Here is a 14,544-nt window from a genome sequence, read left to right on the forward strand (position 1 = left end):
ACACTTGAATCCTGACAGTCGTTATCATATCAGTGTGTAATATAGCTAAACTTACAGAACTGAGTAGAACATCTCCATCATGATCCACATCTTGCACCTCCCCTAAAAGAGTCATACAGGTCAAACAGTGGATTGCGAGAATTGCCAGAAGTTGCACCAATTTCATTCTCCGTTCTTCTAAATGACAGGATCTGTTAGGATGATGAACCTCCATCATTTTTCAGAGCTCTAGTGAGATTCTGGCGGCTAGCATTTTGGGGAATGATTGCTTTTTTCTCACTGGCCTATGCAGTTCGGTGGGCCAGGTCTGGTGAACGAATTTCACCTTCCCTTTATGTCTCTCTCTCAATTCTATAAACTTTGGTCGTGTTCCTTGTAAAGTTTTCCTTTGCAGATTGAAAAATCACAGGCTCTTCAGCTTTATCTACCTGAAAATAAGGTAATTAATTGTCTAAGGTCCTCATAAGGTGCATAAAGACAAGCACACTTCTAGGGGGCAATCCTTACATCTTAAAATGGACTATTAGTAATACTAATTGCCCTCCAAAGTTTTACCCACCTCTTTACTGACTGTAGAAGAAGCTTCATCAGTTGAGGTAACTTCTAGAAAACTGAATTTAAACTAAAGCCTTGTTCTTTAGACAATTTAGATTCATGGACCCCTCTGTTCTTGCTCTTTGCACTTTGAGTAGCTAAGATCACTGTATCAGCAGCTTCCATTTAGAAATGATTCTGCAAAAGTTGTAGTACCCTTATAATGATTGGGTATCGGATGAAAATCCTCCCTCTCCCAACCTCCCAAATCAGTCAGATGGTTGTGCCAGAGTGTTTAAAATCATCCTGGGGAGGGGTGAGGTCGTGCCACAGGAAGGCTCTCTGCAGGTGCCTTTTTCTGCTGGATGGCTGCTTGTTACTGCAGGGTCGGAGGCTGTGTTTGTGGCAGCACTAGCAGAGGAGTCTGAGGGAAGGCTGGACAGCTGGAATACCTCTGCTCTCACTGCGAAGAATATGTTATAGTCCTAATCACTTGTGTTTACTGTTTTTTTTTTTTTCTTTTTAGCCAAATGTCTTGTGATTTTTAGAAGACTTTATTTTATCTTTTGCATATTAGTGACTTTGTCATCTTAATTTTTCTTGCCAGTCTTGTGCTGGACTGTGGAGAAGGGAGTGATTATCAGCTCATTCTTCATCCTTTGTGTTAATGGTTTATTTCCCCGTGCATAAATCATCTTAGAGCTGTAGATTTTCTTTAGCTGGAAAATAAAATAGCTTCCTTCCCTTACAGGAGAAACACTGACCAGACTACATATATAAATTTTAATGTACCAAGAACAGCAACAACAACACCAAAAAAATATGTTGTCAAAGGGAAAGAAGTATTCTTGTTACTTAAATGATATGCACCTCTACAAGGTAACATACAGAAAATTATTCAGACTGAATTTTATATTAGTGGGAGTAGCTGTACGCACATAACTTAATGCAAAAGTAGAGCGCTAAGCAGTAGATTGCTCTGGATTCTGTCTCAGCATAGGAGAAATACCTGGATGTAGCCTGGCATGAAAAGCAAAGTTTACATCAATGTTTATATCATTTCCCCAGAATCCTATACAAGAAGATGGAGATAGGTTACATTTTCGTATACTTGAAAGGATCTGACTTTTTCTCATAAATGCTGGAGAAAGTCTGGTTTGTTCCTTCAAAGGATGTTTGTTCCATCAAAGTGATGAGACTTGTTTTCTTCTGGGCAACAGTTAAAATAAAATTTCATTTTTGCTAAATATCTTAAAAAAACATAGCATGTTTCCTACTAGAACAAACCCAAACTTTGTAGTATCAGCATTTCTGGATTGCTGAAATTTTTAGTTTTTATGTTCTGCCTTTATTTGCAAGTTATCGTGGGCTTACTTGTATTTGTTGATCATCAATAACTTGAAATATTCTGGAGTATGGGTTGCATACTTACACAGCAAACCATACTAGCTTCCTCTGGTAATAGAAAATGTAATGTATAACTTACAAAGTAAACAAGACTTGCTCTTCTAATATCATTCTGGTTTGTAGGGTAAATATTGTACAGAACCACAAATCATTATGACCACAAGAAGAACTGCATACGTGCATCTGAGAGCAGAAGTTGAGTAAATGTGTTTAGATGCAGAGCAAACTGTTTGTCATCACTGAATGTGGCAGTGTGAGATTCTGTACAGACTACCAAAAATAGACCCCAAAACAGTGCTCTTAGCTTCAGGAAATTATCCTCGTGTGCCACGGGAGTACAAGAAATACATGCCTTTATATGTTTATATGTATGTGTGTATGTTGAGCATGAAATAATACTAGATACTTTGCTTTCATGAGTTTCAGAGTACCAGTCAGTGCTTTCATTTTATCATGAACCCTAAATAGCTTTTAATCTGTTTTGGGTTGGTTATAAATGAGTTCTAATGAGGCTACCTCACCCAGAATGCTTCTCTAGGTTTTAGTCTTCAGTAAATGAGGTAGTATTTATTACTGGCCTCAGCATCTCTTGGAGGGTAAGTAGGGCTCAAGGTAGCATCCATCCAGATGCTCTCTGGCAGGTCTGTCTGTAAGATATGTTCCTGGTCAGCATCAAGTTCCGTTCCTATAGCTGAGTGCTACAGCAGGTATGATGAAAGCTCTCAGGCAGCTGTGCATGTGTTCTGGGTGCCTGTGACATGGGTTGCTTGTCACGTTGCCTCAAGGGCTCCCCGGCCCCGGAGGAGCAAAGCTTTCCCTGCAGGAAAGGCAGGGGATTTCAGGACAGGTTGCTGCCCAAAAGCAGGAGTCGTGCAGCAACTCCCAGCTTCTTTTACACAACTCTTCAGTCTTGGAGGATCAGAGAAGAATAAACATGGTGGAAGATGGGAGGTATTGTGAGGGTAACTTCTATTAGTTACATCTGGCATTATTGTTGTCTCTGAACGGGGGGCTCCAAGATGAAATAACAGAGCAGGCATCTTTTCACGTTTCAGTATCCAGCAAACCAAATTAATTCCATTATCTTTTATGGAAAGTTTGCACAGGAACGGTTTTGATTGATGGATTACATCTGTGGCTGCTGACTGATTAGCAGCATGATAGATGTAGGCTTCATTTACAGGGATTTGCCTTCATTCATGAGGAAAAATTGAAGGTTTCTTTCAAGCACATTTTTTGCATTAAAACTTTTCAAAGTGCTCAACAAATGGTAGGCTTTGGTTTCCGTTTGCTTAATGCCTGTGGTAATTAACATTTCTGTGAGAACATTTTAACCAAATGTCCTAGTTTTTTCTCCATTAAAATAATTTTTTTGCTCTAGCTAAAGAATTTAATTGGTATATATAATGACTCTTATTTGGGATTTCTTTTGTCACCACATGAGAGGAATCTCTTCCTGTAGGATTGATCGTCGTTTCTTTTTCTGGACTTTATTACTTTCTGGTTGGCAGTGTGCCTCGTGGTGCATCCAGTCCACTCGGTACAGATGTGCTCTGTCTGCTGTCCAGTGTCTCGTGGCATGGGTGGAGAGAGGGCATGTATGTGAGTGCCAAAATAAACCCAAGTTCATCTTCCTACCAAAAGATGTCTGGGCACATGCTCTACCAGGTTCAGTAGCTGAACAGTTTTTAGTGGAAAGTTATAAGGCTAAATCCTTAATCCAGCCTGTCTTTGGGGTTGATTGCTAAACTCTGTGTCCTCCTTCATGGCTTGTAGAAACCCACAGGACTGGAAAATCACAAAATGGGGCTGAGCAGAGGCAGGAAAAAGATGACTGTTTAGCGATACTGGTATCAGTTTCTGTTGGGAGATGTGTCCACCCTTTTGTCTTTTACGTCTCCATTTCATCCTGTATCTATGGTCCTTGTGTGCTGGTCCGGGCACAGACTGGTGTCTGGGAGCAGAGGCCCTGTGCACCCTGTCCTGCATTGAAGATCTTGGTTCATAGCAGGCTAACTCCTGACAAGCCTTCAAGATAGAAGTGATGGTCAGGGCAGGTGTTTCTTCTTGTGATGCTGATTCTTGTCCCTTCTTTCTGACAGAAAGACTCTCTGCTCACATTAGAGCACAGCAAACTCACAGGATACTCACGGGAGTAATGCTTCCAAAACCTGAAAAGGATCACAAGCTACAGCGTGCTTGCGATGGGTAAATTTGAGCTAGCATTTCATATGTTCCCTGTTCCCCCTCCCCTCCCCAGCCTTTATCCAGAGGAATAGGGCAGGATAATGCCCTCTGTGTATGGAACAAAGGCAGCGATGGCCTCGTGTGCTGCCTCTAAGTGTTAGTTGAAAGCTGGAGCACAGGCAGGACAGGGTGTGCTGAAGTTCACCTACTGGCACGCAAGTCTCAGCTAGGTGCGCTCTGCAGCTGGGGGAGCAGAAGATGTATTTTCTCAGCTGTGGAGCAGAGCATAGCTCATGAAAAGAGTTGGTTTGTTGCTACAGTTGGTTACTGAGAGCATATTTGCTCTCTTGAGGGACAGATTTGGATCCTGTTGAGTCATAAAGGAAAGGAGTTTGATCTCAGACCCTTCTTGGGGGATTTCACTACAATGTGAAAAATCATTGTGCATTTCGAGGGGAAAATGTCGCAAGTCACAGCCTACTCCTAGGAAAATCCTGATTTTAGACAGCAGCTATGTGTGTTATGGACCTAAAGAGCTACATTGACAGAGTGCTGTATAAATGTTGTGGAGGAACTGTGAACCAAAAATAGTAAGAGATTATAAAATGTTCACTGCACAATAAGGGTTATTTTCAGCACGGCAGATAGAGATCCACTATTAATAATGACAATGTCAAGGCCAAGACATGTTCACTGAAAAAATATTTACTACAAAATTACTGCATTGACATTTTGTTGTGACCGTCATTTGAAATTAATTGGTGGACTGAAGCAACCCCGCTGAGTTACTCCGGAGAGTTTCAAGTCAAGGTCCTCGGTTCTGAGGCTGAAGTTCAGGCAGTAGAAGAGCTGCCACCCCGGCTGGTGAGCAGTTCTGCCTTACAGATATACTGCGGAAAACAGTGTTGCAGTTCCTTCAGTCTTCCCTCAATGAAAACAGTTGTTAGTTATTTCCAACGTGGCACATGGCAGTAGGCAGGGCAGGAACTGCCACTTGCTAAGCTGTCAGTTAAAAAGTGGACTTTCTTTTGCCTAATTTCTATTTTAGGATGGGGGAAACTTTTTTTGTATCTTAGGGTTAGGGAAACAATGGGTTGTGAGGTGCAGAGTGCTGGCTGGACTCGTGTGTAGTAGAAGATTAAGAAAACAACTGGATTGAGAAAACAAATAAATGCAAAGCTTGAATCTGTTACTTAAAGAAAGTTGTAAGCAGCATCATAGGCACTTCGCTGAAGAGAGAAGAAATGGTGAAAGGGGATCGGGGAGTGACTAGAAACAAGATGCTCAGATCTTGCATGCCGCTGTCCTTGAGACTGCAGCTATTTTGTGCCTTGGTGAGAGGGAGCAGCAGCCCTGCAGATATGTGAGCTCTGGGAGGCAGTGGGAAGGGACAGAGGCTGGATTATCCCGGAGGAAGTTAGGGAAAGACAGGGGAGAGAGAAGTGTAATCCAGGACCTGAAAGGATACTTTTTGAGGAGCAAGATTATGAGACCAAACACAGGAGCAGGTTCAGCTTTGGTTGCTTACGGTGTTCACCAAAAAGTACTAAATAATGGGGAGTACTATGGGAAGCGGGGATTTGTTTCTCCTGAGTGGGAAGGGAGGAGTGAGACTCTTAAGGCAAATGAGAACAATTTATTTCCTTTGCTCATCAGCGCAGAGTATTTGCAACATTCACCTGAGCCTGGAGCACTGAACCGTGCCGGTGTCATCCCCCGGGGCACGGCCGTGCTGGAGCTGTGCCGCCGCCTCCCCTGGGGCTGTCTCCGCGTGTGTATGGCTGCTTGAGGTGCCGTGGGACCCAGGGACACGCTTTGCCTGCACGCTGCCAAAAGAGCTCTCTCTTTGCAAATTGGTTCATAACTTATGAGCTTTGACAAGTTTTTGTTGGCTGTGCCTTGGGAAATGTTTTTGAATGGCTGTCGCTGACTTTGCTTTAATCTTTTCCCAGATTTTTTTGGCTGTCGTGGAAATAGCTGGATTAGTTAATTGTGTTTTGGAGGTGCATATACAGTCACCTGAAACTTGGTGATGTTAAAAATGTGTGTGTGTATATATATATATGTATATATATATATATAAAAATTTTCACAGAAAAGAAATACTTAGGTTTCTGTTGCTGCAGAGCTGCATGACCCTGGCCTGGCTGCAAGTGCGTGCTGAGCCTCCTGTGCATGGATGCTGCATTTGCATCGTCCTGAGGGAAGCCACATCTTCCTTGGTCTGACACTCTCAGGTCTCTTGTGCTTGTTCCAGCTGCTCCAGTCCCTGTCCATGCACAGCCCCTTTGCTGAGCCATCAGCATGTCAGAGCTGGGACGGGGACCAGCTCCTCCCCGTGCATGGGGCGGGATGGTGTTCCTGTTCCCCTCCTTTCCCCCATGTGAGTCGTTTCTCTCTCGCTCCCTGCAGCTGCCATCCTCCCACTGAGTCACTTTGGATCCGCTGCAGTGGCGCCTCCCAATGACACAGAATTTCGCTGCTCAGTGAGCCAAATACCTGCCCTGGTATTTTGGGCTGGGCTGGGGCGAGGGGGAGCACTGACACTACACACAAGATACAACTCTCCCCTCCACAGCTTTCTTTGCCCTGCCATGCGCTTGGAACAAGGCTGCCTTTACTCTCCAGTTCTTCAAAGATGGATTAGAAAGCTGCGCTTTCTGGAGGAACGTGTCCCAGAGCTGCCTGGTCACTGTTGCTAATGCTTGGCTACTGCAGCCGAAATGCCTTGGGTGATGGGCCATTACTGCAGCGTGCCGGGTTCCTGTTCGGATTTGATGTGAGGAACGTCCTGGAGAGCATCGGGAGCATCTCTGCCTGGGGTGCGTGTGCGGGGAAGGGAGGTCTTGTCGGAGCTGCTCTTGGGAAGCCGCATGAGTTTTGATCTCTGCTGCTTGCTCCTGGTTTGTCCCACTCGTGAGTTCTCTGTTGAATTAAGTAATGATCCTCCAGGCTCCCAAATGTCCATTTTTAAGCTTTTCCATGAAAAGGGGGTTTACAGTAACTGATTTCTTATTGAAAATAAAGCTGAGGGAAACCGCCTGCAAAAGCTATGACTTCTGAAAATTGGCTGATTTTGCCAAGAACTGGAGCGTTGACAACACTGAAGTGACTAAGCATCTTGTGCTTTACTTTCGATAAGAAAAGGCAGCTTATTGGATTTGGATTTGCACTGGGGTTTATCCTTCCCCTCTTCTCCTTCCCCCCAACCCAGGTGCCCCGAGCGAGAAGGCTGGCTTCAGCTCATCTCAAGTTTCATTAATTAGCAGGCAGAAAGGTCTGGCTCTGCGCACTGCATATTGCATAAGAGCAGCAAAGGAAATCTCCGCTTTTCATTCATCCGTCTGGTGAATAGCACTTTAGTTACCTCTGCTAGCGAGATGGGCCAGGAGCAGCCAGCAGCAATCCCTTCCAGTGCTTGGTGAGATCACAAGTTTCCGGATTGAGAGGGTGTGAAAGGAAGAGCTAATCCACTGGCTGGCACAGCCGAGCCAGGAATTACTGAGCTTAGTTTTTTTTTCTTTTTTTTTTTTCTGTTTTTCATACAAGAACAGTCTCTCACAAATTTCCATTTTTCTCTTGCATTTAAAAGGGATTGTTTTAAAATTGATATTTCCTTCCGTCCCCTCCCTTCTTCCTCCCTTAGTCTCAGCTATGACCGCAGCCATTTAAGAGCTGCTGGCAGCTGCAGCAGACCAGAGAGGTCTGGCTGGGGAGAGGTGCTAAAATACACAGACAGGCGAAACGCGTTAGCCCTGTTGTACAGTGTGCCTGTGCACATGCGCTTCAGCTTCCCACTGTGCTTTTTGGAATGCTTTTACTGATGTGATAGAGAAGAGATTCAACATCACAGACTAGGGCTGTGGTTGGTCCCTCAGGTTGCACCCGGGCCCTGGGAGCCAGTTTGGACTGGGTAGCACTGGGAGACCGGGAGGAATGGCAGCTATGTGTGCTGGTGCTTTGTGCACCAGTGGCGAGTGCCACTACTGCATTCCTCGTTTGCTGCCAGCTGTGCTAGTGCACGGGCAGGCTTCTTTCTCTACGTGCATGAAACCTGGGTGTAGGTGAGTGGATAAACGAAGTGGCCAAACCCCCCAGCTCCACCCTGCATGAGGCTCAGGAGGGACGGTGCAGCTGTCTGCCACCTTCTGCTTTCACATCAGGCTTGCATCTGGCCCTGCGCACTGTTCAAAAGGAGATGGATATCAAAACAGCCTTTCTGTTTCTACTATCGTAGCAAAGGGCAATTTACTGGGGAATTGAGAAGAATAGTTCCACCGAAGCCTGTTTGCAAGGATCTACAACTGGTTAAATCACAGATACTTCTTCAAAGCTGGACATCAGTGGGATCTCATGCAGTGGGATGTTCTCTGCAGTGGGCTGAATTTATTCTGTTTATTGGTTTTTGCTTAGAAATGTCTGCCTCTCTTTCTTCACTGAACATTTCATTGAATGCGCTTGATCCTGCAGTATCTCTTTCACACATGCACGCCTTCTGCAGTTCTGCCATCTCCAGGACAGCCTTCCCAAGGAAAGGTGATGTTCATGTGAAGTCTTTGAAGGAAAGCGCCTCTTGTCACCTCTCCTTACCTAGAATAAGCTTTCTGGTTTAGCATTGAAATGAAACCATCTGGAAAAAAAATCTCCCAGTAAAATACTCCTCATAATTTAAAGATGTTGCGCATTTAAAATGTCTGGATGTTGTGTGGGAACACACTGGTTTCATCAGCATTTTCAAGTAATACTGAACTGTTTTAATCAAGTCAACATTCTTCATTTTGACTTTATGTTAAGACTTTGATTCAAGTAAATCACTTTCTGAGTATATTGTTTTGCAAAAATCTCTGAATTTATAACTTTCTGTCCCCAAATTGAATCAAAGTAAGCATTTTGAAATCTTATTTTGTTCTACCCACTTCCCCCCCTCAGGAGAATGGAATTGATGGTTGCTGTTGTTAGCCTTTGATGCCCTGTCACACAGATACTGGTTTCATCTGCAATGTGAAGCATTCTCATTTCCTTTTCCATGAAGACATGTGTCCATGCTTCATGTCTTACTTCTTTTTAAGCTGGTTTGCTATGAAGTGTATTTGTTTTGTCTCTCCTAGGAATCAATTTTAAAGAAGGGACTGACGAGGAAGGAATGCCGCTGTGGTCTGACCATCCTCTTTAAGCTCACAGTTTTACCTCTGTTGGCTTTGAGGATCTTAGTGCCATCCAGAGCATTGGCCCTCTGTTATGTGGGCACACATGCTTTCTTGGGATGCTCTGTGTGCAGGGGGCTGGTAACAGCTGCTTTAACAGGGGCCCAGGAGTAGCTAAAGCCAACACTAAAGCCAACAGGGGTAGCACTTGAACCAAAGCAGAGCAGGATGTGCAGCCCAGCAGGTTAGGAAATTCCACGAAGGACACAAATCGAAGCATGCTGGGTCACAAAGCAATGCATGAGGACTAGGGTGACGCCTGGGTTATCTTGCTGTAGTGCTCTGTAAAACCGCCAACATAGACTTCGGGAAAACCTTTGTGTTAGGTGTGCGGGGTTTCATTTGTTGTGACATCCCACCAACACAGCAGCAAAAGCCAGTGAAATTACTAAGAGTGGGTGGAGGACAGAGCTGGGAATAAAAAGACCAGCTTGTTGTTCAGATGAAGCCCTTTCTTATTGTTCCAGTTACGTAAAGGGACATTGAAAAAAGCATTAAAATAGTTAACGGAAAGAAATTTCTGCATTAATATCCTGGTATTAAACATTGCATTAATATCCTGGTATTAAAACTCCTCTATCCTCTAGAGATGGTGCATTTTTTCCCTCTTGGAACAGACACCTTCATTTCGCAGCTCCGGCTCTTGCTGCCATTACCAAGTAATTAGCTGCTCTCCCCAGAGCCTGCTCGCGGCAGCGGGACGGGCGCAGATCCAGAGGCAGTCCCACATCGCTGCGTGGGCTGGGCAGGGCACGCACGCTCCGTTCGGAGCTTGTTCTCAGTGGGGCTCAATGTCTGTGAGCTCTGCTCAAAGCTGCCTTTCTCTGTGCCTGGAGTAGGGAATCTTTCTTTGATATGCAAGTTTATGGGTTGGTGGCTGGGGGGAGCCATGGGTGTGGGGAGCAGATGGAGAAAGCAGAGGGAAAATGTGGTGCTTTAAAGGAATAAAAAGAGATACTTTTGTTGGGATCATTACACCAGAAACAAGGAGCCTCTGATGGAAGAAAGCAAGCCTGAGAATAGGGAAAACTGCGGTGTTATCAATGGAAAAAGGGTTTATAAGGATTTGGGCCTTATCAGCTTGAGGTCGGTAGCATGAAAGCTGGATGTTCAGGGATGTGGAAACAATCAAACAAGAAAGGATACGGGGGGCTGACCAAGGCATCGAGTAGCAAGCGTGACGGGAGGAGCAGGGACAGGGCTCGCTGCAGGACAGGGCCCCGAAATCTCCGGGCCTCCCTGTGGGTGAGGGGAAAGGGAGCAAGGAGAAGAAGGGAGGAAAACTGGAGGCGACGGGGACAAGCACGCAAACCCTTGGGCAGAAAGGAGGTGGCAGTAACTATACCAGGGAGGGCGGTCAAGTAGCACCCTCCAGGAAAACAGGTCTGTGTTTGTGAGGTGCTAGGAAGAATGCAGAAGGGGAAGAGCCCTGTGGTAAACCTGCAGCTGGATATAACTGTCAATGGCTCAGGACAGGAGGTAGTTTGGGGGCTTCTTGTTTGGAGTTCAAGTTTCTGCTGAGAAGAAGGTGTTTGTTTTGGGAAGCCTGAATATACAAGCAGGGCAGGCAAGCACCATCCACAGGAGCATCCTGCTCCATTTACCTGAGGGACTGCTCTGCGCCAGGACAGCATAGTTGGCTGTGAGCAGGTGCTGTTAGGATGTGAAGTGAATGAGGTGCTTGTCCCTTACATGAGGCAGTGCCGTGCCCTACCTTTGTGCACACAGAGGCTGGCCAAGCGTGGGGCTACGATGCCCAAACTGCCTCCATCAGTGTCCTGGGGCTGGGGGAGCCCAGGGAGCATCCCAGGGGAGAAGAGCTGTGCCCAGCTGCCCCCAGCAGCGCTCTGGCAAGCAGAGTTTGACCGAAGGACTGAATGTGCCGAAGCACTGCATCCATAAGGTACCACTGGGAGGGGATGGTGACAGCACGCTGCTCTGGGATCCTTGCTGAAGGAGCTTATCTCTAATTGTCCTTCTGCTCATTATTCCCCAGCTACCAAGATGTAATAATTACAAACTTGGATTACCTGGAAAAGCTGCTGAAAGTAGGATAAATTATTAATTCCCAGGCTGGACTCTGAAGAATTAATTTCAGCACCACATATTGAAAAATTCTCCTTTGTACAGAATATCCTAGTTTGGGGAGCAGTTCTGAAAAAGTGAGATTCTTCCAAGCCATTCGCATACTTTCTGTTACTTTTATTTTTCATTCAGTCAGTATTCTTCAGCATACTGAACCAATATACTCAAATTAGTAGTAAAAAACCCCCAACACCCTACGTTTATAAGACTTGTATCTTTGTACAATGTACTGAAGTAATTCAAATTCCAGGACAGAACTGTGGAAATTCTTAGCACAGTTTGTCCGTATCTTATCAGAACAGGCACGCTTTTCCCACGGCCTGGCCACCTTCCAGCAGTGCCTAAGCAGACTTGCTGGAAGCCCAGTTTGAATGGGAGAAGTAATCTTTCTGAATGGATTTTCTGGCAAGATTCCTGTTGCGTGTGTGGTTTATTGTTCTTGGTGATATGTCTACATTTAACCCCCTAGATAAAAGATGTAGGGTCTTTATTTGAATTTTTTTTAATGATGGGAGGGGTTCTGGAAAAATAATCAGGTCACAAATTCTATAAAATTCTATACACAAACTTTTTTTCTGTTTTATCTACTTTTCCTTGTTATTTGTATATGTTTTTGACCATGCTTTTGATGTAAAGTACAACAGCTGATTTCCTTTAACTGTTAAACTTTTCTATGGTCAAAGGATTTAGTAATTAAAAAGCAAACAGCTTTCTTTTTCTCAGCACATTTTAATGAATTTTTATTATGCCAATTCATTTCATTTTTATATAGAGATATTCTGTTCACAGTGTAGCAATTCTCCGTAAAGCAAAGTAGTACTTGTGCTGTGAGAAGTAAAAGAAGCGGTTGCCACTGGTGGCGTATCCTCAGTTGGTGTAAATGTCTGTTGTGTATTTACTGTAACTGCAGTGTGCTCACCCGATCCCCCGGTGCACTACAGGCCTGCCGTGGAGCTGAGCCAACTTCTGTGAGCTGAGGATCCGGCCTCTAATATGTATTACAGGATAGCTAATACGACGTTTAACCACACAGTAACCGCAATATACAAAGAAGTTCTATTTTAGCACTGCTGGGGCAAGAAAAATAACTGTTAATGCTGAAGGCTGAAGTGCAAACGATTGCTAAATGAAGGAAGGAGGCAGAAGAAAACTCTTATTTTGAGTTAACATGTGTAGAGACAAATTCTCAAGTCTCAAGGCTAAGTTTTGGCATGAAAGATCTTTAAGATTTGGGTCTTTGTAACTAAAACATGAAGATTAAATATCTTAAATTTGCATCTACAGAGGAGGAAGTAAGCATTTGTTTATTATCTGCCAAAAAATCTCTCCACTTTTTTTTTTAAGCTAGAAAGAATGATTTAATGAAAAGACATTGAAGTATAAAGGCCTTCTTTTTATTTTAACATATATATGTATTGTGAGCAGATTAAAAATAGAACAATAACAGCCTTTTTTTTTTCTTTTCTTTTTAAAAAGGGAGGGTGGGGGGGGAGCATGCAACTCCAAGCTTTGTGCCTACAATGCTTGGAAGACTTTATGATTAATTTCATACTTAGGTTTCCAGATGTTGGATTTCGTCCCAACTTTTAAAGACCTCTAATGTTTAACAGGATATGTGCTGAATATAGTCTTTAACAGAGTTTTCTTTCATAACTCTAGGATCTATGAGAAAAGGTAACTCGGGAAAACACTGCAGATTCGGAGCTGAGTCTACAGCCTTCTAGGAAGAAAACCAACAGCTCTTAAATGTGCAAGTTTGGACTGCAGCTGTATTTGTTTGGGAAGACTATGGGTAGGTACCAGGGCTGGCAGCTGAGCTGTTTGAACGCCGTCCTTCTCGTGCTGCTGTGCAGCAGCATTTCCCATGGACAGAGGGACTGCACGGGCGCCGAGTGCCAGCCCCTGGACAACTGCATCGAGGATGTGCTGGAGCCCGGCGAGTGCTGCGCCACGTGCCTGCAGCACGGCTGCACGTGCGAAGGCTACCAGTACTACGACTGTGTCAATGTGGGCTTTATCAACGGCAAAGTACCTGAAGGGCAGTCTTACTTCGTGGACTTTGGAAGCACTGAGTGTTCGTGCCCCAAGGGAGGAGGCAAGATCAGCTGCCAGTTCATGCTGTGCCCGGAGCTGCCTCCAAACTGCATTGACGCGGTGGTGCCAGCGGACGGATGCCCTCAGTGTGGAAGAATAGGTTGCCTCCACGAGGGCCAGAAGTACGTAGCAGGGCACACCTTCCACATGCCCCCGTGCAAGGTTTGCCATTGCCCAAATGCTGGCGGTGAGCTGATGTGCTACCAGCTTCCAGACTGTAACACGTTCGCCTTAAATACTGTGAGTCCCATGGACACTGAAGACAATGAACCAGAGAGGCACTACGATGATCCGTACAGCTACGACCAGGAGGCTCCAGAAGGAGACAACACCCAGGTGGAATCTCCAAAAAAATACAGGAGCTACTCTTCCCATCTTGAGCAAGAGAGCATCAGCCAAGAGCAAAGTGAGGATTATGACTACTTACCAGCCAGCATTGCTCCTTCAGTTTCAGCTCTGGCTGATACATATGCCGAGGAAACGACTGTACCACTCACTACACCAGCACCTAAGCTGCCCTCTGAATTTCGCAGTGCCACAGAAAGAATTGAGCGAAAGCGGGTGCCCCGAACCACTGCAGCATCCCCCCAGCAAGTGATGCATAAGGAAGCACCAGCAACCACCAGTACTCCTCCAGAGCACACCACAGCCACCACTGAGACCCCTAAGCACCTGGGGGAGCCAGAGAGGAGACCCAAGGGGAAGCAAGGGGACAAAGAGAGGAATGAGCAAGAAAGAGCCCCACACTCTAAAATGAAAAAGCATGCCAGAAAAGAAGACCCAGGGAACAGTATTCATCTAGGCTTGAAAGAAGTGAATTTAACAGAGCCAAGTCCAGCAAAATCTTCCCATGAAACACAAGAGGGAAATGCTTTCCCCAAGGTAAAGTTCAGTGCCACAACCTCTCCCCCCGTTGCTCTAAAGGAAGATCGTAGTCAGTCATCCCAAAAGCAGTCACAGACGCTTTATCGTTACCATCCTGAGGAAGATGGGGACCCCAACTCTATTCACGCCAACCCTAGGTTACCAGAAG

At 45.1% G+C, this 14,544-nt stretch overlaps 1 protein-coding gene across 7 annotated transcripts in view; it reads left to right on the forward strand.

Moving 5' to 3' along the window:
• FBLN2 (fibulin 2) overlaps window positions 1-14,544 on the forward strand; it is a 104,874-nt gene that overhangs the window by 14,441 nt on the left and 75,889 nt on the right. For 6 of the 7 annotated variants that reach the window (XM_080607047.1, XM_080607048.1, XM_080607049.1 and 3 more), the window contains one exon: window positions 13,077-14,544. In XM_080607047.1, the coding sequence (XP_080463173.1) occupies window positions 13,164-14,544 (1,381 nt within the window). In that variant the 5' untranslated portion in view covers window positions 13,077-13,163. Of the gene's footprint in view, window positions 1-6,639; window positions 6,951-13,076 lie in introns of those variants that run through there. The other variant, XM_080607051.1, reaches the window with a different exon arrangement.

The sequence above is a fragment of the Anser brachyrhynchus genome (assembly GCF_964034855.1).
Source record: "Anser brachyrhynchus genome assembly, chromosome: 10".
Lineage (NCBI taxonomy): Eukaryota > Metazoa > Chordata > Aves > Anseriformes > Anatidae > Anser > Anser brachyrhynchus.